This window comes from Octopus sinensis, linkage group LG13 (assembly GCF_006345805.1).
Source record: "Octopus sinensis linkage group LG13, ASM634580v1, whole genome shotgun sequence".
Lineage (NCBI taxonomy): Eukaryota > Metazoa > Mollusca > Cephalopoda > Octopoda > Octopodidae > Octopus > Octopus sinensis.
Window position 1 is genome coordinate 62,094,068 of NC_043009.1, and position 24,113 is coordinate 62,118,180.

The following is a 24,113-nucleotide window of genomic DNA, read 5'->3' on the forward strand; positions in this document are numbered from 1 at the left end:
GGGGAGAGTAACATAGAAGACACTATTTGAGGAAAGACTATAGGTGTAAAAGAGGATAGGGAAGGGCTTTGTGTCAAGGGTTTGTGAGAAAGGGAGGGACAGAGTACTTGATGTGATAAAGGCTGTTGAGTAGGGCGTTCCCAGGTTAACCTATATTATAAGGGTAAGTATGAATGGAAAGCATGAGGGAAAGGGGACATAAAAGAGATTGAGACACTGAGGTATTGAGTAGAATCATATGGTCAAGTGGTTCGGGTGTTGGACTAATGAGCATAAGATTGTGGTTTCACTTCTTTGACCAGGCAATGCATTGTGTTCTTGAGCAAAACACTTCATTTCACTTTGCTCCAAATCCATTCAGCTGGCAAAAATGAGTAATCCTGCAACAGACCAGCACCCTGTTTAGGGGGTAAATATATATACACCATAGAAACTGAGAAACCAGCCCTTGTGAGTCTATAGGGCTCAAGAAGGATGCTTTTGCCGAGGTATGGAGAGAATCATTGATGGAAAGGGATGCAGCCGTGGAAGTGGGCCAGAGATGGAGAAAGTGAAAGTGTATTGAGGTGATGGAGGAACTGTAGGGAGAGGATGGGGAAAGAAAATGAGGAAGAATAAGGGGGAACAGTGAGTAAGTGCAGTGTGAGCAGGGTGTGAAAGTGATATTGGAGGGCCCTATAGAGGTAGGATGAGGTGAGCAGTGTGGGAATACAGAGAAAGCATCCCAGACATGGAGGCTGATGGGAGAGGACAGTGAGAGAGAATGGTAGTGGAGACAGGGAGAGCATGGTGTGAGAGAAAGAAAGGATGAAGAATACCTAAGTGGGAAGGAAGAGAGGGTGAATAGAGCAAGAGGATCCAGGTAAAAAGCAGACAGGGAGAGGAAGCTGTCTTGGAGGTGAGAGGAGGATGACAGATGAAAACAGTGAAAGCATCCCAGGTATGGAGATTGAGGAGAAAGGACAGTTAAAGAGAGGTAGGGGAGGAGCAGTGGATGAATAACAGTAAGAGTCTGCCAGCTACCAACATTTCCTTGACTAATGTTTTCTCTGTCATGCTTGCTTGAAAGAACAGGATTTTCTCCGGTACAATAAGTCACCAAATTGCAATTGCCTGTTGCCTACCTTGTGAGATTCAGCATCTTGAGATCATGTTTTCCACGGTCTTTCTCTTCCATAGTTACTTTCCATTTTCAGTGCTTGATACTTGATGAGTTTTTTTTTACTGTGTCTTGTCTCTGCGAAAAATTCATTCACAAAGCTTTTGGTCAGTTGAGGACTAAAGTAAAATACATTTTACTTGGTGGGTTGCTCGGTAGGCTCTAGAACCATGTGCTTGGAATGGCTGTGTGGTAAGAAGCTTGCTTCTCAGCCACATGGTTCTAGGTTCAGTCCCACTCTGTGACACCTTGGGTAAGTGTCTTGATTGTGGTGCACCTTAGCACTATATACAATAATTTCATTATTATTATTATTATTATAACCTCAGGCTGACCAAAGCCTTGTGAGTGGATTTGGTAGAGAAACTGAAAGAAGTCTCTTATATATGTAGTGTTAATTTAAATTTGGCTATGGTGGATCGAATCCACTTCATGCTTGCAAGATCCACTACATATATGTTTGTGTGTGTGTGTGGGGGGGTGCCACCTGGGCAACGTTGAGTATCACTAATGCTAGTATATTATAAAAATGGCTTGTACATTTAATCTTATCAGTTACTTATTTGGATTAATTTTTCTTGTTCTTTTTCTTCTTCTTCCCACCCAGTTCTCTTTTAATATTAACACCATGTTTCATGCATATACACATACATACATAAATGCATGCATACTTACATATATATATATACATATATACTCAAGTATATGTGTAGGTATGTATTCTGATTTGTTCCCTAATCTATCTGGAGGGTGGAGAAGGTATATGATTCAGTTAAAGGTTAATCTGAAGTACTTGAGGTACAAAACTTATCAGGTTTGATTTATGCTTTATATTTACCTGCTCACCCCCACATCAATCTACCGCAATTCACTGAGAGATGCCCTCCAGGCATGACCCGTAACTTCAAAACCAGAAGCAATATATGCTTTCCATCGGTAAGGTCTGGCCTGGGCCTGTTGTTGCTGTTGTTGTTGTCATTGTGGTTTACTTAACAACAGATTCTGAATGTTGGATTTACATTTGTCGCAAAGAAAATATGAACGGAAAACAAAGAAAGAACGGCTTCTATTCCCATTGAGTGTGTGCAAAATATAGTAAGTAGAGAAACCGGCTGGTAGATTTCTTTTTTTCTGTTAGTCAATGATGTGCTGCTTATGTACTAACTGACCTCTGGTATATTTCGTGATAGCCCCTGGTATATCAATTATGGTGGAGATGCGTGGCTTAGTGGTTAGGGTGTCAGCATCATGATTGTAAGATTGTGGTTTTGATTCCTGGACCGGGCGACGCGTTGTGTTCTTGAGCAAAACACTTCATTTCATGTTGCTCCAGTCCACTCAGCTGGCAAAAATGAGTAATGCTGTGATGGACTGGCGTCCCGTCCAGCTGGGGAACCGGGCCCATGAGCCTGGTTAGGCTTTAAAAAGGGTGCATTTATTTATTTTTATTTATTTATATCAATTATGCATTCACTAGTTTCTTTTCTGATAGCCAATGGTGAATGGTTATATATTCACTAAACTACTGGTATGAGGGAGTGCTGAAAAGCCTGGCTTAAAGTCCAACTTTCTGAGTTCTTTTAGAAAAACTGAAGGACTTCTGCAATAAGTGTGAGAATCTGAGAGGGGAATATGTTGGTTAAAACCATAATTAACAGATCTTCCTGTATTTTCTTTTACCCAAAGCCAGGAACTTTTCAGCACCCCATTGTATATTTTGTGATAATTACTGAGGTACTGGGTATGGTTGTGTTATCACTGACCAATGGTTTATTTTGTGATGGCCACCAATGGGTTTGTTTTATATATACACTGACCAGAAATATATTTTGTTAGAGCTACAGGTGGGTTGGTTTCCCCACCTATCTCCCTTCATGTATGTGTTACCACTTGCTGCCACGTTCTCCTCTTCCTCCATAATCCACTCCTATTATCTTTATATTACCCCCCAAACTGACACATGCCATTACCCCCATCTCCATCTGTGTTCACCATTCATATGCTTTCAGTTCCATCCTCAACTCCACTGGCTGATATTCTCATTTTACACTCTCACAAACCTACCCACCTATTCACCCAGCCATCCTCAATTATCCCCTCCCCTTTCATCTTATCATACCTCCATGGTGTGTCTTGATCTCTCCCATACTTCCTCCCTTCCCTGCTGGGGTCACCATGCATATTCCATACAGCAAGTCCTCCTCTCACTGCACCTACCCACTGTTCCTCCACACTCTGCTGCATTTTCTTTCAGCATCCTCTCCCCACAGTTTCTCCATTACCTCAACACACCCTCATCTCTCCCACTCTTGCCCCCTCCCACCACCACCTGTATTCATCAATGATTCTCTCCATACCTCATTAAAAGATTCCTTCTCAAGTTTTATGGACTCATGAAGGCCAGTTTCTTGGTTTCCATAATGTGTGTGTATGTATGTGTGTGTATATATATATATATATATATATATATTATATATATTATATAGAGGGCATTACTATACATAAATGCCACATGCTAGGAGGGACTCTTAAAGTTAAAACTACCAAAATAAATAAACACATTGTATCGAATGCGAGGGAATGCAACTCTTGAAGCAAGCCATTTAAGAACAGAATTCAGCTGCAAATCATGATTTCATAATTAGTGCAGAAATGCAATTTTTAATCATCAGTGCAAGCATAATTCAAGATTTATAACGAATGAACAAAAATCAACATACCAGACGAACAACCAATGTATCCAATGTAGCATATAGAAATGTTCACCCTTTATACATCTATGTAAATGGTGGGCTTTTTCGAATTGCATCTCGGTATGATGTGTTTATTTATTTTGGTAGTTTTTATTTTAAGAGTCCCTCCTAGCATGTGGCATTTATGTATAGTAATGCCCTCTATATAATATAAATAAATATATTTAAGAGAAAAAATTGGTGGATTTTTCTCTTACGAGATTTTTCACACTAACTACTTGATAAATTCTTATAAAGATTTTATCCTATTTTTAAATTGTGTGTATATATATATATATATATATATATATACATACATACACATATATATCATCACCATCATTTAATGTCTGCCTTCCGTGCTGATATATACATAGCTATCCCTCTATCCCCTGGACAGAACACTGGTCCATCACAGGATGGACTTAGCTTTTCATCCTTTTGGGGTCAATAAAGTAAGTACCAGCTGAGTACTGGGGTTGATGTAATCAACTAGGTCTTTCCCTTGCAATTTCTGGCCTTGTGTCAAAATTTGAAACCATTATTATTATTATTAATAATAATAATGTGCCAATCTGGCAGAATTGTTAGCATGCTGGGTGAATTGCTTAGAGGTTGACTTTACCATTCATCCTTTTGGGGTTGATAAATTAAGTACCAGTTGTGCTCTGGTGAGGGGTGGGTTCCACCAGAACTTAAATTCCTGTATCAGTTGTCTGTTATGATGGAGCTCCTACTATAATTTCATCAACAAATTCTGTCCCATGCAAGCATGGAAAAGTGGACACTAAACGATGATTATGATCACACACAGATATGCATATAAGAACTAATTAGAGAATTCTAATTTGTTTTTTTTTTTTGTCATTTCAGTGCAAACAACTTACAATCTGCCATTTCTTCATCTCCACTTTTCTCTTTGGCATCACTCGATGAGTCTCAGCAACTTAGAAACATTGACTATGGCAAGGATTCATCCGCGTTTCCAGTTTCAGACAGACAACCATGGCACATCGACAGGATTAAACACAAAAACAATCGCAGGAGAACCGGTTCTTTTACTATTTCTGTTTCTATTTCTCTGTTAGCATGCTGGCTGAATTGCTTAGTGGTGTTTCATCTGTCTTCATGTTTTGAGTTCAAATTCCGCTGAGGTCGACTGTACAAATGTAAGAGTGAGAGATGTATAGATTGTTGAAACCTAGGGAGAGGGCATGATCTATTGAAGTGAAGCACTCCAGGAGCAGAAGTAAACTTTGATTCTGATTAGATTTGAAATTACAACATAAAGAGGAAAAAGAAAAAGATAGATCATGCCCTCTACCTAGGGTTCAATAATTCAACAATCTATATATCTCTCACTCTTACATATGTACAGTTGACCTCAGCAAAAGACAGATGAATCCCTGTTGAGATGATATTTTGCTGTGAAAGTGTAGGAGTTTGTTGTTTACAGGGAGTTGAACAATCAGTGAATCTTCTGTTGACAATCGACAGCAAGATAAGCTGCCACGGATCATATGATCCCAACGTGTGCACATATGTGACTGGGGACCACATGTGAACCTGTATTCTCACCAAAACTCTGAACATGGACTCTATATTTCTATAGTGAATGACGTCTGCACTGTTCAATGCACTTGCCCTCCCAGTGGGGCATTTGTTATCCATTACAGCCTTGACTGTGACCGATAGAGTTGGTCAGCATTTGTGAGGGACATGGTGAACTCATTGGTCAGAGCTGGCTCAACTCACTCCAGGTGAATGCTGCCACAAATACAAGTACATGAGACCAAAGATTCATTTCCCTGACACCAACACAGTGTAACCTCTGAAGTCAAGACACATAACTTTCAAAGGGCTCAGTCCACTAAACTGTAAAGTAAGTATCACAAGGCAGCAACATTATCACTTGTCAATGCAATAATGCACCAGTGTTGTAACTTTGCCAAGTGTATCATTATCTTGTTGTAGTGAGTTCAAACCACCTTATGGGTATAATATGAAAACACATGTGACTGATACTAACTTTAGTTGACTGTTGGTATGGGTCTGGTTGACACCAGCTTTAGTTGAATATGTTGGTATGTGGCCAATACCAGCTTTAACTATGCTGTGTTACTGATACCAACTTAGCAAATGGAACAATCTTCTGATAACTGCCTGTAATTCGTTCGTGAGACCAGGCCTACTTTCATTAATATATATGGTTTCTGGTCAGCTGGTCATTCATATCCATTGATGATGTTAAAACAAATAACTGAGTATTTTGAAATAGAGCCACTCCCTTCCAGGTTGACAGGTTTGTTTCCTCATGAACCACTCAGCTGGCACAAATGAGTAATCCTGCAATGGACTGACATCATATCCAGGAGGAATATGTCACAGAAACTGGGAAACTGACCTTGTGAGTCTATGTGACTCAGGAAGGATCTTCATACTTTATCTTATCCAAGAAATAGCAGAGAAATCTGCCTCAAATCTCACCCTACACACAGACACACACAAATCCAGATTAGATAATGTAATGAGATGCATTATGCCTTCTAACATGATTCTGGTTCTCGTTACAGTTAAATGTGAAGACGAAGACAACAGTGGTAATTTCTTGATGGTATGGAACCGTTCCATACCTCTATGTGCCACAACCAGTTCTACCACCTCTACTAACAATACTGCTTCATGCCACACCAATATTAACAACACTAACTGGAACTTCAGTCCCACCATAGAGTCATTACAACATTCAACCAACACCAATTCTCAGGCTGGTGAGAGAACTTTCTTCTGTCATGGGTTTATGATAACAATCGCTCTCTATATAATATACATACATGCATGTATACACAAGCATCCACACATATGTAAGATCATGGAGGCAAAAGCAAGAACGAGTACTTGATACCAAAGGGTTTACGGTGTTTATAATTCTTATTATTTAAATCATAGTCAGCACCCAATATAACAGTTAGTGTTTTCTGCTAGTAGTGTATCTGTGCGAAATGGTGTGAATCCTTGTAAACACTCTGTACTGGCAGGAAACGCAAAGTATTGGATGGGGTGGTGACTATAATTAAAAAGTAAGCATTGCAAATGCAGGAAGTAAACAATGGATCAGAATGAGTAATATCTATCTATCTATCTCTATACTCTCTTTTACTTGTTTCAGTCATTTGACTGCGGCCATGCTGGAGCACCGCCTTTAGTCAAGCAACTCGACCCCGGGACTTATTCTTTTTGTAAGCCCAGTACTTATTCTATTGGTCTCTTTTTGCCGAACCGCTAAGTGACGGGGACGTAAACACAGCAGCATCGGTTGTCAAGCAATGCTAGGGGAACAAACACAGACACACAAACACATACATATATATGACAGGCTTCTTTCAGTTTCCGTCTACCAAATCCACTCACAAGGCATTGGTCGGCCCGGGGCTATAGCAGAAGACACTTGCCCAAGATGCCACGCAGTGGGACTGAACCCGGAACCATGTGGTTGGTTAGCAAGCTACTTACCACACAGCCACTCCTGTGCCTATATATATTTTTTTTATATAAATAAGAGGCAGGCAACAGGTTGCTTAGCCACATACCGAAAAATTAGAAACAGCAGTCAAAGACTGTTTATTTCTATTTTCTACAAATGAAACTCCACATACGATGTATCCCTGTAATTCACATATGCAAAACAGAAGGAAGAAATAACGAAAGCAAAGTCTAAGGGTTATTTACGAACGCGTTTCTAGATTAGGATTATAAACTCCATATCTTTCATCAGTGTAACTCTCCATTTAAATCTACCCGTAAATAATTGTTGGTTTTTTTAAAAACCATTAAAACTATTATTTACTCTTATTATATTATCTTTCTCTCTCTCTATATATATATACATACATACACACACACATTACCAGTGTCGCCTTACTGGCACTTGTGCCGGTGGTACGTGAAAAACATTCGAGTGAGGTCGTTGCCAGTACCGCCTGACTGGCCCCCGTGCTGGTGGCACGTAAAAAGCACCCACTACACTCTTGGAGACAAAAAAGCCGAAAAAACAAAAACAGATTAGATAATGTAATGAGATGCATTGTGCCTGAATAAAATATAAGATCATCATGATTGGAATATCTTTAATCATAGGTCTGACCAGAGGCTAAACATCAAGCACCACCAGTGATGATACTAATAGTAGGACCAACACTGACAGATATGCTGACACACTACTAGCCCTGTTGAAGTAAAATTCATGTCTTATGTTTCCCTTTTTGACCCACTCAATACCTTCTCCATCATTTTCAGATAATGTTGACAAAGTGGTTGCCAATACTTCAATCTGCATACCAAGTCTTACAGATCGAAACGGGAAAACCTTCCAGGGACTACAGTCATCTGTTGCCCCGACAATGACCTTCCAAAAAGCACCCTCACTTTGTAGTAAGCCCACTTACCCAACTGGTAGCGTTAGTTGGCCAGCAAGTCGAACTGTCAATAAAGAAGGTAGGTCTGTTTGATTGGTCTCCACTTCTTAAGTTCTGTGAGGAATCATTGGATGATGGGGGGAATTGAAGATCTGGGTTGGTCTTGAAGGAACAGTTATGGAATTGTTATATGTTGTTGTTGTTTAGGCTCAGGGTTACTATATTATTTAACATTTTTCCTTTTCAAAAAGAGTGTGATTTGAGGGAGATTTGACTGCTTTTTCTGGCAGGTCAGTGAATTATTTAGAGCAGTGGTTCTCAACCATTTTTTACCTATGGACCCCCTTTGATTCTTATTTTACTTGGATGGACCCTTATAGCCATTTGATGTTAAAAAATCCCATTATATTTCTAGAATTAGATATTATTAGAAACTGTATTAAAAAAAATTAAGATATTTAGTGTACTGTAAAAGTATAACAACTTGCTTACCAACCACATGGTTCTGGGTTCAGTCCCACTGCGTGGATAAATGTCTTCTACTACAGACTCAGGCTGACCAAAGCCTTGTGAGTAGATTTGGTAGACAGAAACTGAAAGAAGCCCGTTGTATATATATATATATATGTGTGTGTGTGTGTTTGTCCCCATCAACATTGCTTGACATGCGATTCTGGTGTGTTTACGTCCCCGTAACTTGACGGTTTGGCAAAAAGAGACCGGTTGAGTAAGTACTAGGCTTACAAAGAATAAGTCCTGGGGTCGATTTGCTTGACTAAAAGGTGGTGCTCCAGCATGGCCGCAGTCAAATGACTGAAACAAATAATAGAAAAGAATATGAACATCAAATGGATTTTTTTCTGTTTTCGTTTCTATTTGTAGCTGAATTATTATACCAAGATCCTGTCAGTGGGGCCCCTACCTCCTTTCTACAGCGATTAAATGAGATTGCAGCCCTTGAAGCTGAAACTGTTCGCCAAGAGAGAGCACGGAAACTGAAGAAGAAGAACAAACACGATAAGGAATCTTACAGCTACTGACCATTGGTCTCGGTAAGCTCAGGTCTCAGTTGGTAGATTCAGGAAATGGCTTTATAGCACCCTGTGATGTGATGTGTAACAGGAGCCACCGGTGCATACAGAGATATCTCGATGTGGAACAAAGTATTTCCAAGAGATCCCAGCAAACAAAGTGCCATATAGAAAGAATTGTGGGATTTCAGCCAAAACACCCCTCACCATCCCCCATCTTACAATTTTCTCACAGGAAATCAATAATCATCCCTTCATATGAAGTCGTTGAATCAACAAAACTCTTTCTTGAAATCATAATTAACAAAATCAGAGATTATTCTAAATAAATATTTACAAGAATATGTTTTTTAAATCTTTCTTTTGTCTATATGTACACAATCAAATAAGTTCCTGAAGTTACTGCGCTAAAGGTATATAAGAAACGGTAACTGGTCCAAGAAAGGTGGCGAGCTGGCAGAAACGTTAGCATGCCGGGCGAAATGCTTAGCAGTATTTCACCTGCGTTATGTTGTGAGTTCAAATTCTGCCGAGGTCGACTTTGCCTTTCATCCTTTCGGGGTCGATAAATTACGTACCAGTTACGCACTGGGGTCGATGTAATCAACTTAATACCTATGTCTGTCCTTGTTTGTCCCCTCTATGTTTAGCCCCTTCTGGGTAATAAAGAAATAGGTAACTGGCAAGAAGTTTGCTTCCCAACCACATAGTTCTGGTTTCAGTCCTAGTGCATGGAACCTTGGGTAAGTGTCTACTATAGCCTCAGGCTGACCAAAGCCTTGTGAATGGATTTGAAAGAAGCCTGTTGTGTGTGTGTGTGTGTGTATATATAATATATATACCATTCAGCAGGACTGAATCAGAAACCATGTACTTCTCAGCCATGCCTGTGCCTATATTCTTATGAAGGTTTGTCTCTCCTTGTCTTGATGTCATGTGATAGTTGTAAACAAGAGTCACCCGCATACAAGCAGTGTTGTTTGTTTCCAATCAACACCATCGTTTAACATCCACTTTCCATGCTGGCATGGGTTGGGCAGTTTGACTGAGGACTGTCAAGTCAGTAGGCTGATCTGGCAAGGTTTCTACAGCTGGATGTTCTTCCTAATGCCAACCACTCCAAGAGTGTAGTGGGTGTCTTTTACGTGCCACTGGCACAGGAGCCAGTCAGGGGGCACTGGCAGCAACCATGTTTGGCTGGCATTTTTTATCTTCATCAAATTATGTCCTGCCATGGGGAAATATTACTGTCCTTAGAAACAGATGAGGGTTGTTGACAGGAAGGACAAAAAAAAGTAAAAAGACCCCCTTCGGTCATGAATGATTATGGCATTGCACCAAGAAAGTTACCCTCTGAGGCACAAGTCCGGGCAAGGCTATTTTTATGGAAGACCAGCAGTCACCCATACATACCAGCCTCCTCTCTCCACACCACCAATATTATCCAAAGGCAAGTGTCTTCTGCTATAGCTTCGGGCCGACCAATGCCTTGTGAGTGGATTTGGTTGACAGAAACTGAAAGAAGCCTGTCGTATATATGTATGTATATATATATATATATATATATATAATATATATATATATATATATATATATATATATATGTGTGTGTGTGTGTGTGTGTATGTCCCCCTAGCAATGCTTGACAACCGATGCTGGTGTGTTTACGTCCCCGTGACTTAGTGGTTCGGCAACAGAGACTGATAGAATAAGTACTGGGCTTACAAAGAATAAGTCCCGGGGTCGATTTGCTCGACTAAAGGCGGTGCTCCAGCATGGCCGCAGTCAAATGACTGAAACAAGTAAAAGAGTAAAGAGTAATGCGAAATAAAGTGTCTTGCTCAAGAACACAACACACAGCCCGGTCCAGGAATTGAACTCACTACTTCATGATTGTGAGCCTGATGTTCTAACCACTGAGCCACATGTCTTCAAGAAGGGCATCCACCATAGAAACCTTGCTTCAATGAATGCTGTCTGACTGTGATGATGCTAAAGTTTCATTTCTCCTTAAGTCTTTTTAATTGTAGAGATGCTACTCAAACAGACATTCCATTTAAATAACAACACTATTGCTTATGTACCTGAAGTTGGTAGTGCTTGAACTATTTTTTTCTAGTTGTTCTATGAGAAAAATGTGTCTAGCAATGGGAAAATATCATCTTACTTGGAAACTGGTGAGAGTTAGCAACAGGAAAAGCATCTGGCCGTAGAGAATCTGTCTCAAAAAATTCTGCCTGAATCATGCAACTATGGAAAAGTAGATGTCAGATGATGGAAACTGAGATAATGTTAGGTCAATAATATCAAGATTTCCTGTTTCCATGCTATTAAATATTTCATACATCATATCAATTCACAAGAAACGATTTTACAAAGAGATCAAAATTATCAATTATAAACATTTTTATTATAAGGTCAACATAAATACAAAATGGTTTGGTTGGTGCTGTTTCTGTGAATTTTGTTTCAACCAAAGAACCAAGGATCTCTGCAATAATAAAAATAAAATAAAATAAAGAAATTAAGAATCTGTTTTTGTAGATTCAATACTTTAGCATTTATCTTCATTCAGAGTGGCCTGGTGGTTAGGGTGTTGCACTCACAATTGCAAGATAGTGGTTTCAAATTCCAGACCAGGGCTGTGGAGCTGGAGTCAGAAACAATTGAGTAGTTGGAGTCGGTAAAACAGACCCCAATCACTTGCTGTGCTTTGGAGCAAAAGAATGTTATTGCTTAGTCGTACATGTGTACATGCAATGTCGATTTGATAGAGAGAGCGATCTAAATGTCTAGCACAAATAACGGATTACTCTAAGCAAATCATGTGTGCAGGTTGTTCAGCAAGGAATTGCAAGACTCTCATCCACCATTTATGACAGGAGAGTCTGATATAAAAACCAGAGAAAGATATAAGTGTTGAGAATGGTTTAACCCTCATCAACCACACTGACAGTCATATTTAACCCTTTAGCTTTTAAACTGGCCATATCCAGACGAAAGTACTCTGCCTGTTTTATGTTCAAACCAACCAGATCTGGTCTCTCACACCAACCCTACAATATCATTTTAAAAGTTTACAGTTACCTCATCAAAATATCATAGCTACAACATAATGCATGATTAGTTCAAAACAATGTGGATAAAAAAGGATCAATTTTGGCAGAATAATGTAAACACTAAAGGGTTAATCAAATAAAATCTGTTATGTGTTATTTTTGGAAAAAGGAAGTTTTCCTTAATTTCAGCAAAATAGTATTTTTCAATTTTCTATTCCTGAAATGAGGAATTTATATTATGTGTTCTTATCTTCATTGTTGATTTCACTACGTTTCAGCCCTTGTTCACTCCAGCCTTCTTCAGCACTCTTGCGCTGAACTCGGTTGTTGTATCAGAATTTCAAACCTAACCTTTTATTTGAACCATGGAGGTACACTGTTCTCATTCCACTCTGTGTTTTTGGCTTCAGTTGATTTTTTTTCTGAATTACCATAGTGCTTTGCCCTGCACTGCACTAACCAACATCTTTACTATGTTATGCCTACAGCATAACATAATAGTAGTTTTATACTGACATACATATCTAACACTTGCAGCATTATAAATATTAAAGAGTTAAATCTTAAGCAAGATACATCATTCTACTTTATACACATATATATATAACCAGTCATCTGGTTTGCTAGTCCTCAGTCAAATCATCTAACCCATGCTAGCATGGAAAGCGGACGTTAAACAATGATGATGATGATATATATATATATATATATATATAATTATTATAGGATAAAATTTTTTTCGGGAAAAAAATTTTATCAATGGCCAGCATATCAAAAAAATGCCTTTAAAGGTAAAATTTATACATAATTTACAAGATAAGGGCAGAAGAAAAATTTTAATGCCAAATATGCCGAAACAAAAAATTTTTTGTCGATAACCATTATAATTTATGCGTCTCGAAACAAACCCATAGAAATCTCTAAAAAATTCGTGATTACCGTATTGAATTTTTCTTCTGCCCTTATCTTGTAAATGTATATATATATATATATATATATATATATATCATCATCATCATCGTTTAACATCCGTTTTCCGCACTAGCATGGGTTGGACGGTTCGACCGGGGATCTGGGAAGCCAGAAGGCTGCACCAGGCTCCAGTCTGATCTGGCAGTGTTTCTACAGCTGGATGCCCTTCCTAATGCCAACCACTCAGCGAGTGTGTATATATATATATATATATATATATATACACACACACACATATATATAATGGAGAAATTACACAAAATGTATAAACAAATGATGAGTAAAGCACCGGCACAGTTTTGATTCCCTGCTGTTATCTGTAGATTTATTGCAGGAACTTCGTAGTGGCGGTTGGGGTAACAGTATTAGTAAAATAGATGCAATGTGTAATAGATTTTATTGGGTACAACACGTTTTGGCCTGTTCTGGGTCTCTTCGGGTACATCAATAAGTCTTGGATTTGATGGACATGTAGCGATACGTAAGCTGACTCAGTAAATCCCTAGTGAAACTTTTTATTGATGTACCCCAAAGAGACCCAGAATGGCTCAAAACATGTTGTACCCAATAAAATCTATTACACATTCCATCTATTTTGTTAATATAATATATATATATATATATATATATATATATATATATGAAAAAACTATCAATATCATAAATAAGCTGTTCAAATTCAGGCAAGACACTGATCCACAGGCACCCACCAACATACCAGAAAGTATCAGCATCATAAATATTAGAAGTGTTGTTAAAACTCGAAGTACGTTGTTGTTGAAAAGCTCTAATTAGCTCTGCTTAAGTATAAGCACTCCGTCATAGTTACATTTCTGAATAATCAAGGGCTAGGTATCTCTCATAGTTATACGTCCATCTGCTGTGTTACAGAAACGTGTTCTTAAAATCATGCCATAATGTCCAATCCCACAAAGTGAGACCTATTTTCCATTCACTTCCATGCTACATGAAAGTCAATGGGGAATACATTTCATGGAACAGAATTTCAAATATGGTAACCTTTTCTGGAATGCAATGCCTCTGTAATACAGAGGATTCTAGTATATGACTGCACATTGATGAAGTGGATATTCATTGGAGTTGACCCCGGGTGTGTAGTTGAGCATTCACTCTTATTTGAGTTGAGTCTGAAAATAGCAAGAAAAATATAATAGGAGTCCTACTGCCTAGAACATTGAAATACTCACAATTTCTCGAATTCCATTAAAAGTCTGTGTTTATGTTTCCCTCAGCATCTATACATTGAAAAACCCCAGCGTTTTTCATTCTCTGAAAGTCAGCTTCAGCATCATAAGTTCTGTAAAGAACAAAACATTATCATTATTAAAGAATTGTTAGAACATCGAAAAAAAATACCTTGTGGCATTTCGTCTGGCTCTTTACACCTTCAATTAAAATCCTGCAGGGGTCAACTTAGTCTTTCATTCCTCACAGATTAATAATATAAAGTACCAGTTAAATAATGAAGTTGACAGTACTGACTTACTGCCCTTCTCTCATAATTGTAGGACTTGTAACTAAATTAGAAACAATTTTTGTTGTATTACAAGAGTTAAGTGTGATAAAGTTCACCTAATTAGTGGTGAAAATGCAATATTTTATAACTGGATGATAAGGACAGAATTGACCACAGAAGACTTCTTTGAAAAGACAAATGCAACCTGGTAGAGACTATATTTGTATGAATTGGTTGGTTTACATTTTACATACTTTATATAACACATTGTGATCTGATCAATCATACCTGCACATATACACAATTTAAATATACAGGTAAGGTATAAGATAGCAAACACATCAGTGTGCATGTACGACAGAGTGTAAGTGTCTTGAGAGAAAAATTAGGCATAAGAGGCATCAGATGTGGTGTGCAAGAAAGAAGGCTGCACTGGTGTGGTCATGTCATATGATGCGTATGGATGAGGAAATGCCAATCTCTAACTGTAGAGGGGAACCTGTGGAAGAGGTAGACCCAGGAAGATATGGGATGAGGTGGTGAAGCATAATCTTTGGAATGTTGGGTCTTACAGAGGTGATGACAAGTGATGAAAACCTTTGGTGATTTACTGTGTTTGAGAAGCCACGACAAGCCAAGCGAAACTGTAGTTGTGGACAGGGCCAGCGGCATGTAAAAGGCACCCACTACATTCTTGGAGTGGTTGGCATTAGGAAAGGCAATCAGCCATAGAAATCAGACTGAGGCCTGGTACAGCTCTCCAGTTTACTCATTCCAGTTAAACTGTCCAACCCATCTAACCCATGCCAGCGTGGAAAATGGATGCTAAATGATGATGATGATGATGAGACAGCTATATGCACTGATTGCACACAGATTACCCAGTAGAAGAGTCTCCCTGAATAGTTAACTCAGAGTGTTTCGAACTTCTGTTAAACTTATTACTGTCTTTAACTGCAAAATTAAAATTTCATGGCTATTCCAGTAATGATGTCAAATATCTACCCCAAAAATATTTTCTGCAAGTCCCTTTGCCGCAACAAACTTGGCATATCTCAAATATGACATTCCTCCTCAACAAAAGGTAGATCGGTACACAAAACTGGTCTCCGTAGTTAAGGGTAATGAAATTTTGAGTGAATATACCTGATTTCTACAGTAAAAGGGTTAAAAAGAAGGAGGAGGAAGCAGTCACCACCACCACCAGTTTACACCTACTTTTCCAATCCTGGCATGAGGCTGAGGCGGTTCATTTTTGGGGTTACAAACCCAAACAAGTTCACAGACCATGCCCTTGTTCTTATGTCCCATTTTGGCATTGGATGCCCTTCATAACACCAACCACTTTTACAGAGAATATTAGGTGCATTTTATTATGGTACCAACACTAGACTAGTTTGTGTGTTCTTAGCAAGACTAAAACATCTTCTCTATTCTACATTGCTACTGTTTCTTCAACTACTTCACATTGTTTACTGGGTGCATTCATCCGGGCACCAATGCTAGAGATTCCTTGTTCTTGTAAAACTAAAGAAGTTCCCCTTTACATTGTCTCCATTCATCCACAGCCAAGAGAGGGAAGGAGAGTGATGAAGAGAATGAAAGAAGATGGATTATGAGTGTGACAAGAGTTAGAAAGTAGGAGGCAGGGAGTAACGATGCCCCCCCCCCCCAACTACTGCTCAGCAAATTTAAACCATAACGATATACTGTAGGAGAAAGATGGTGTGATCATGATTAGAAATGCAATAAGAACAGCAACCAATCAGGAGACCAGAAGTAAGTAATAACAAGTCTGTTAGAGGCAATCATCATCATCATTTAACATCCATTTTCCATGCTGGCATGGGTTAGATGGTCTGAGTCGAACAGGCAAGTCAGAAGACTACACCAAGCTCTGCTGTCTGTTTAGGCATGGTTTCTATGGCTGGGTGCCCTTCTTAATGCCAACAAGTGAGAGGATTATGATGATTGATTGAAGATGTTTCTGAAGGATTGATTTAAAAAAGAAAATATAAAGCAATAAGGCACAGGTATGGGCGTGAGGTTAAGTTTGGTTGGCCACCACCAGGTTTTGAACTCGGTCCCACAGTGCAGCATATTGGACAAGTGTCTTCTACAGCCCCAAGCTGACCAAAGCCTTGTGAATAGATTTGGTAGATGGAAACTAAGAAGCGTGTTTTTTATATAGATATATATAAAAAGCTTCTGTGTTGATGTCAGATGAAAAGCTCTGGCGATGGTGCAATGTAAAAGGCACCCAGTACACTCTGGTTTGTTGGCATTAGGAAGGGCATCCAGCTGTAGAAACTCTGCCAGATCAGATTGGAGCCCGGGCGCAGCCATCTAGTTCGCCAGTCCCCAGTCAAATCGTCCAACCCATGCTAGCATGGAAAGCGGACGTTAAACGATGATGATGATGATGATGATTGTGCGGCAAGGCCTCCCTCATTTGAAGGTATCACTTTCCACTTAAAATCTTTCATCTTCAACAAACTCCAAATCATTCTCTGGATACATTTCATCAAATTATACTTGATTTCTATTAGTCTTCAGAAATTTGCAGAAGAGCTCATCAATTGTTAATAATATACTCTTTGGTATTTTCTCCCTCAAAGCTTCATGGTTTTAGAAGTTGGAAAAAAAAAAAAAAAAAAAGCTACTCAAAACACACGTAAACAGCACAACATCTTTTGGTAGACGAATGTAGATAATCTTAATTCTGCATTGGTAGCTAATCTTCAGTTGTAATTGGACCAGATTTTAACATGGGGGTTTTGCCAATTTCTGTTACACTGGAGATTTGGCTGAGCACCATGTCTGAAATTCCAGGCACATCAGAGATAAGATCCAAGCAGGTTATATTTCTTTGAGCTCAAATTTTACTGTAATAAAACAGCTCTGTTGGTTTCAATTTGCCAAAAAAAAAAAAAAAAAAACTTTTACTTCACAACCGAATGGTTAACAACAGGGAAGGTAGATAACCAACATGAACATAAAAGTCAGTTCTACAGTGATTGTGTATATGATGAACTATATCAGGACAATATGTATTTTATCTCATGACTAGCAGCATAGCCCGGCGTTGCCCGGGTATGTAAGAGCCCCTAGTAGGCAACGACTAATCCCAATCTAGTCCTTTCCCTCTTGGGAACGAAGGCGCATGTGCAGGTTGCAATATCTTCTCTTCACTCGAATACTTCTGTGTATACGATGTTCCTAGCTGTCCCTTTGGGCGATAAAAAGGTCGAGTTGTGTCCCCTAGACAGAAAATGTGTTGCATATAAAAAGCTTAGATTCTCGACCCCATGTCGAATTTATCGATCTTTTTCAGAACTGGGGGAACTTTTCAAAGTTTTCGCTGCGTTAGTTTTGAATTATGACATTGGGCTATGTGTGTGTCAAGTTTCATCAGAATCGGTTGAAAGCCGTGGTCAGGGTGAGGGTACAACCTGACAGACACACAGACAGACAAACTGCCGTTTATATATAGAGAGATAACACTGATCCCTGAAGGTGCGTGGCCCAGTGGTTAGAGCATCAGGCTCACAATCATGAAGTAGTGAGTTTGATTCCCAGGCTGGGTTGTGTGTTGTGTTCTTGAGCAAGACATTTTATTTCGCATTGCTCTAGTTCACTCATCTGTAGAAGCGAGTTGTGAGATCGCTGGTGCCAAGCTGTATCAGCCTTTGCCTTTCTCCTGGATAACATTGGTGTCATGAAGAAGGAAGACTGGTATGCTCGGGTGACTGCTGGTCTTCCACAAACAACCTTGCTCAGACTTGGAGGGGAACTTTCTAAGTGCAATCCCATGGCCATTCATGACAGAAAGGGCGGGGGCTTTAACACTGGCCCTTGGTATCAAGTTGATCTGAATCTCTTGTTGGCTTTGTCTTGAACAGAGAAGACCACATTAAATAAAGGTGTCCTAAATGTAAACTGCTGGAAAGGAAGATGGGACGGGACCAGGCCTGTCTAATCAGGACTGATCTGGGCAAAACGTTATCATCAACAGCAAAAGATCACTTGAAGTATAAAATGAATAACATACTTGTAGAATTCAGCATATCTAGCTCTTCTTGGGAGTTGTACTCCGAATTTCCAGGCCAAACCAACTGAAACAGAAACAACTGTCCCAATTGCTAGTTCTAAAGGAAGTCTGGAAGTGAGAAGATTTCTCATCTTGGGTTTTGCTAATTTGGTTACAGTAGATGCCATCTAAAACAGAGAAATAGAAAGAGTAAAAAAAAAATTTTTTAATGAATCCATTAGGATCTTTTCTGCTTGGTTACCACTTTTCAATTTCTTCAATTTTGTTCCAATTACTTTCAAATTTGGTGTTTTGATATAGTTTTGTATGCTAATTACTGACATGAAATTCATTTTCACCACAAGTCAATAAATAAACAGTTAATAGCTTTTAAAGTTTGCAAATTTTTTTCGTAATTTTAGCTATAGACATATAAGTGCCTGTTTCCATAGTATTTTATGTTGCATTTTCAATATCCACCCCTTGAATGCTTAAAACTAACAAAACGTGTTGTCTACTCAGTTTTTTTTTGGTTATTTTTCACTTATTAATTGCTTAAAACATGTGCTATCATTGCAGTGTTGACATTATTGCCTTATCTTATAACTGCAGCTACACACAAAATGATAGCTTCAAAATCCTGTTTTCTGACCAGGTAAAAATGATCAAATTTTAAACCTCTGTAACTTTTCAGAAAATTTTTTTTGGAACAAGTGAATTAAGGCCCTGAGATTCAGCATGAAAAATTACATCAATACACCAAATTTGAAAATTTTCACTTAATTTAAAACTTTCAAAAAGTGTAGCCAAACAGAAAAGACCCATCCATATATTTCAATCAATACATCATCGTTCAACGTCCACCTTCCATAAGCCTGCACCATACTTCTCTATCTGTTTTGGCATGGTTTTTTATGGCTTGATGCCGTTCCTATTATCAACTGCTCTGCAGAGTGGGCTGAGTGTTTTTTATGTGGCACCAGCACAGGTGAGGTCAGTTTTGGCATGGCTTTTTACAACTGGACGCTCTTCCAAATGCCAACCATTTTACATAAAGCGTTTAAGTGTGGGAATTAATCTAAATGACAAATCCTGATAAAACTGTAAGAGTGTTTAACCCTTTTGTTATCAACCCAGCTGAAACCGGTTCTGGCTCTGTAATACAAATGTCTTGTTTTCATAAGTTTTGAATTAAAGTCTTCCACGAAACCTTATTCACAATTTATGTTTCTAACACTAGCTGAATAACTAAGTTATTTTACTAAATTCTTTGTTATATTTAAAGTAATTGAAAGAAACAGAGAGGATCTCAAAATAAATACAGTAGAGAAAGGGTTAAATAAACTCTGGTAAAATGTAATATCTTCATCTTGTTTCTTGTAGTATTATTACAAAACCTCAAGTGAGCTTGTAGAATTGTTAGAACGCCAGGCAAAGCACTTAGCAGCATTTTGTTCCTTTTTATGTTCTAAGTTCAAAAGTCAACTTAACCTTTTATCCTTCTGGGGATCGATAAAATAAATACCAGCTGAGTACTGGGGTTGACGTAATCAAATTACAGCCTCACTGTGGGACTGAACCTGGAACCGTGTGGTTAGTAAGCAAACTTCTTACCACACAGCTACACTTATATATATATAGGCAAAGGCGTGGCTGTGTGGTAAATAGCTTGCTTACTAACCACACGGTTCCAGGTTCAGTCCCACAGCATAACACCTTGGGTAAGTGTCCTCTACCATAGCCTCGGACTGATCAAAGCCTTGTGAGTAGATTTGGTAGACAGAATTTGAAAGAAGCCTGTCATATATATATATATATGTATGTGTGTGTGTCCGTGTCCACAACATTTCTTGACAACCGATGTTGGTGTTTACATCCCTGTAACTTAGCAGTTCGGCAAAAGTGACCAATAGAATAAGTACTAGGCTTACAAAGAATAAGTCCTGGGGGTCGATTTGTTAGACTAAAGGCAGTGTTCCAGCATGGCCACAGTCAAATGACTGAAAAAATATATACACACACACACACAAACCTGACTAGAGTACTCATATATCTCTTCTACAAGACCCTCATTTTCGTCCCTTTGTCATATTCTAATGTCTCATCACTTGTCATGAAGCTACCTCCCTCAATACCCCACATCTCATTTGAGACATCTTTTTCTTGCAATGTTACTTGGTGACCTTGCCAGTGTTGGTGCCATGTAAAAAAAAACATCTAGTCCACTCTGCAACATGGTTGGCGTTAGGAAGGTCACCCAGCCATAAAAACCACACCAAAGCAGATAGCGAAGCTTGGCACAATCCTCTGATTCACCAGTCCCTATCAAACCGTTCCACCCATGCCAGCATGGAAAATGGACATTAATTGATGAATATATATATATATATATAACAATTTAATAAATAAAACATATGCATACATACATGCCTACATCTATATGTATATATACATGCATACATAAGTACAGGACACCACAAATAAACGTAGAACACAACGAGAAACGAAAACATAAAACCAAACAAGGAAACAGACGAAAAAACAGAGTACAAGACAAACAACACAAGAAACATTCCCCTTCTTCAGCTGCCCCTGTTTCAAAGTAAGGGCAGAACACGACCACGCTGAAGCAGTCCTTCCCGCAAAATGAATTAAATAAAATTTTTTGCGGAGGGGTAAAAAAAAGTGACAAGAACAGGACGTAAAAGCAATACAAATTAAGAAAATAAAACTACAAATAAAGATAAAAACAGTAAAAGACAGGACAAAGAAATCAACAATAAGGGGTTTTTTAAAAGCTTAGACGGTGGAAAAATTCGTTTCTTCTTCTTCCAAGTAAGTTTTATTTCGAATATATATATATATATCTATGCCGGTGACACATAAAAAGCACCTACTGATCGTGGCTATTGCCAGCATAACCTGGCACCTGTGCTGGTGGCACGTAAAAAGCACCCGCTACACTCACGGAGTGGTTGGCGTTAAGAAGGGCATCCAGCTGTAGAAACACTGCCAGATCAGACTGGAGCCTGGTGCAGCCTCCTAGCTTCCCAGAACCCTGTCAAACCATCCAACCCATGCTAGCATGGAAAACAGACGTTAAATGATGATGATCCTATATAAATGAAATTTATGTGGTCACTGAAATTGCTAAAAATAGTAACCAAATCTGTTAAACTAAATAACAAACGTGCAGGCCATGATTAGAACACCTTTGATCACAGCTAACCTGGGGCTACAGATTGTCTGCACGCTACGACGAAGAGAATTTGAGTTGTTCATCTATTGACGGATAAGTAAAAGAGAATATTGATATCTGATGTGTAGCATTTTACTTTCATTTGGACTGAAATATAGAGAATTTATTGGTGCTTTAAAGTAGGTATTAGTGAAATTTATTTTATCACTGACTCTCGAAAGTGGAAGGACAAAACCCACGGAGAAATATATAGCCTCCTCGTGGTACATGAAATATCTCCACCGAGCAGTGTTGAGTGTGGTGAGAGAACAAAGCGAAGGACTAAATACATTATAGAATTTAGTTTGGTGTTTTTCGTTTCAGAGGTCAGTCACTCCGACTCGGTCGACTATACAATCTTCCGGGGTCGATACATTAAGTAACATACATTCGTATCTTATCTTTCAAAAGTCAATGAAATAAAGATCTTCACCGCGTTATTGGGTCGATATTTTCGCTTATCTTTAATGAGAAGAGTATATTGTCGCTAAAGGCGGCGAGCTGGGAGAAACGTTAGCCCGACGGGCGAAATGCGTAGCCGTATTTCGTCTGCCGTTACGTTCTGAGTTCAAATTCCGCCGAGGTCGACTTTGCTTTTCATCCTTTCGGGGGTCGATTAAATAAGTACCAGTTACGCATTGGGGTCGATATAATCGACTTAATCCACTTGTCTGTCCTTGTTTGTCCCCTCTGTGTGTAGCCCCTTGTGGACAGTAAAGAAATAGATTATATTGTCGCTTCTCCTTGCCTACAAAAGTAGTCAAGCAAGGTTGTTGAACAAAACAGAACTCAGCATTCAGAAACTAGTTTTGTAAATTGGTTCGCGGAAATGTCTTTCCTTTCTGTTCAATTTCTTAAATTAAAATACAAAGTAACCACATAGGAATATTTAACGTTCTGAAATTAATGAAATAGTTGTTTAAAGGATACAATTAATACAGACTAATTAATAATAATAAAAATGGGTAGCGTGGTAACGAGGAATAATTTTGACTTCATTTAAATGAATAATCTATTACTTTTAATTATTAACCTGAATCTAAATAGATTAGACAGGTTGTTGTTTAGCGAAAACTCAGTTTGATTCTGCAGAACAATGGTAAGGACATTCCAGCCATGACCATAAAGCGTATTCAGGACATTATCTATGTCCTTCGTTTTCCTTTTTAAGACTGAAGTGTGTGATTCGAAGGATATTTAGCAACTATTTCGTTCAAGTCGAGTGACCACGTAAAGAGTGGTCCGTGATAGAGGCTTCTTTTTTTTGTTTGGAGGTTAATGTAATTAATGAGAGTAAATGAGAAGTTACAGGTGAGAGAGATGAACGAGGAAGAGGTCATTGGAGGGTTTTTTGCAGGTAAGAGGTTTGAAAGTCAGGATTAACGGACCGGAGATATGATCTCCAAATAGGAACGAGAAGCAGCGGCGCTAGTACACACACTAACCATTAAGCAAATGGGTGTGAAAGTAGCATGGCATTTAGATAGATTACTTACGGTGTTTGTTGATGGCGAGTCTCAGAAGCGACGGACAAAGACTTTAACCTTCACAGAAGAAGGAAGACGCTCGCTATCCCAGAATGCACTCTGACGAAGCGAGGTAACCCAATATATATAATATCAATTTCCTGCAAGGGAAATTACTCTTACGTAATTGCAATAGCAACCAAGGGAGATTACTGATGGTCAAACGGAGCCAGTGAGATGACCTCTTCGCAGGCATTCGAGTTACTAGAAACAGCAACCAAATCTATCCCCAATTAAGCAACATTGTTTAAAAGCGGTCGAGGATATATCAAATTATATGGTTCTGGCTATACAAAACACAAAGAAAGCAAAAATCGATATTGTAATGGTTTCGTAGGTGAATGAGAACTGTCTGCTGAATCAGGACTAACCTTATATAAGGAGAGTTTACGAAAAAAAAAAAAACAGCAAAAGACGAAGACAGGTGGTGTACAAAGTAAACAGATGTATTAGTATAACGCTCAGGAATAGAAA

General features: G+C 38.7%; 1 protein-coding gene across 5 annotated transcripts in view; it reads left to right on the forward strand.

Moving 5' to 3' along the window:
* The window catches only part of LOC115218611, a 26,593-nt gene extending 16,901 nt beyond the window's left edge, over window positions 1-9,692 (forward strand). For 3 of the 5 annotated variants that reach the window (XM_036508442.1, XM_029788511.2, XM_036508444.1), the window contains 4 exons: window positions 4,765-4,943; window positions 6,465-6,662; window positions 8,188-8,385; window positions 9,189-9,692. In XM_036508442.1, coding sequence (XP_036364335.1) covers window positions 4,765-4,943; window positions 6,465-6,662; window positions 8,188-8,385; window positions 9,189-9,346 — 733 coding nt within the window. In that variant the 3' untranslated portion in view covers window positions 9,347-9,692. Of the gene's footprint in view, window positions 1-1,924; window positions 2,255-4,764; window positions 4,944-6,464; window positions 6,663-8,187; window positions 8,386-9,188 lie in introns of those variants that run through there. The other 2 variants (XM_029788512.2, XM_036508443.1) reach the window with 2 other exon arrangements.
* Window positions 9,693-24,113: the final 14,421 nt, after the last annotated feature.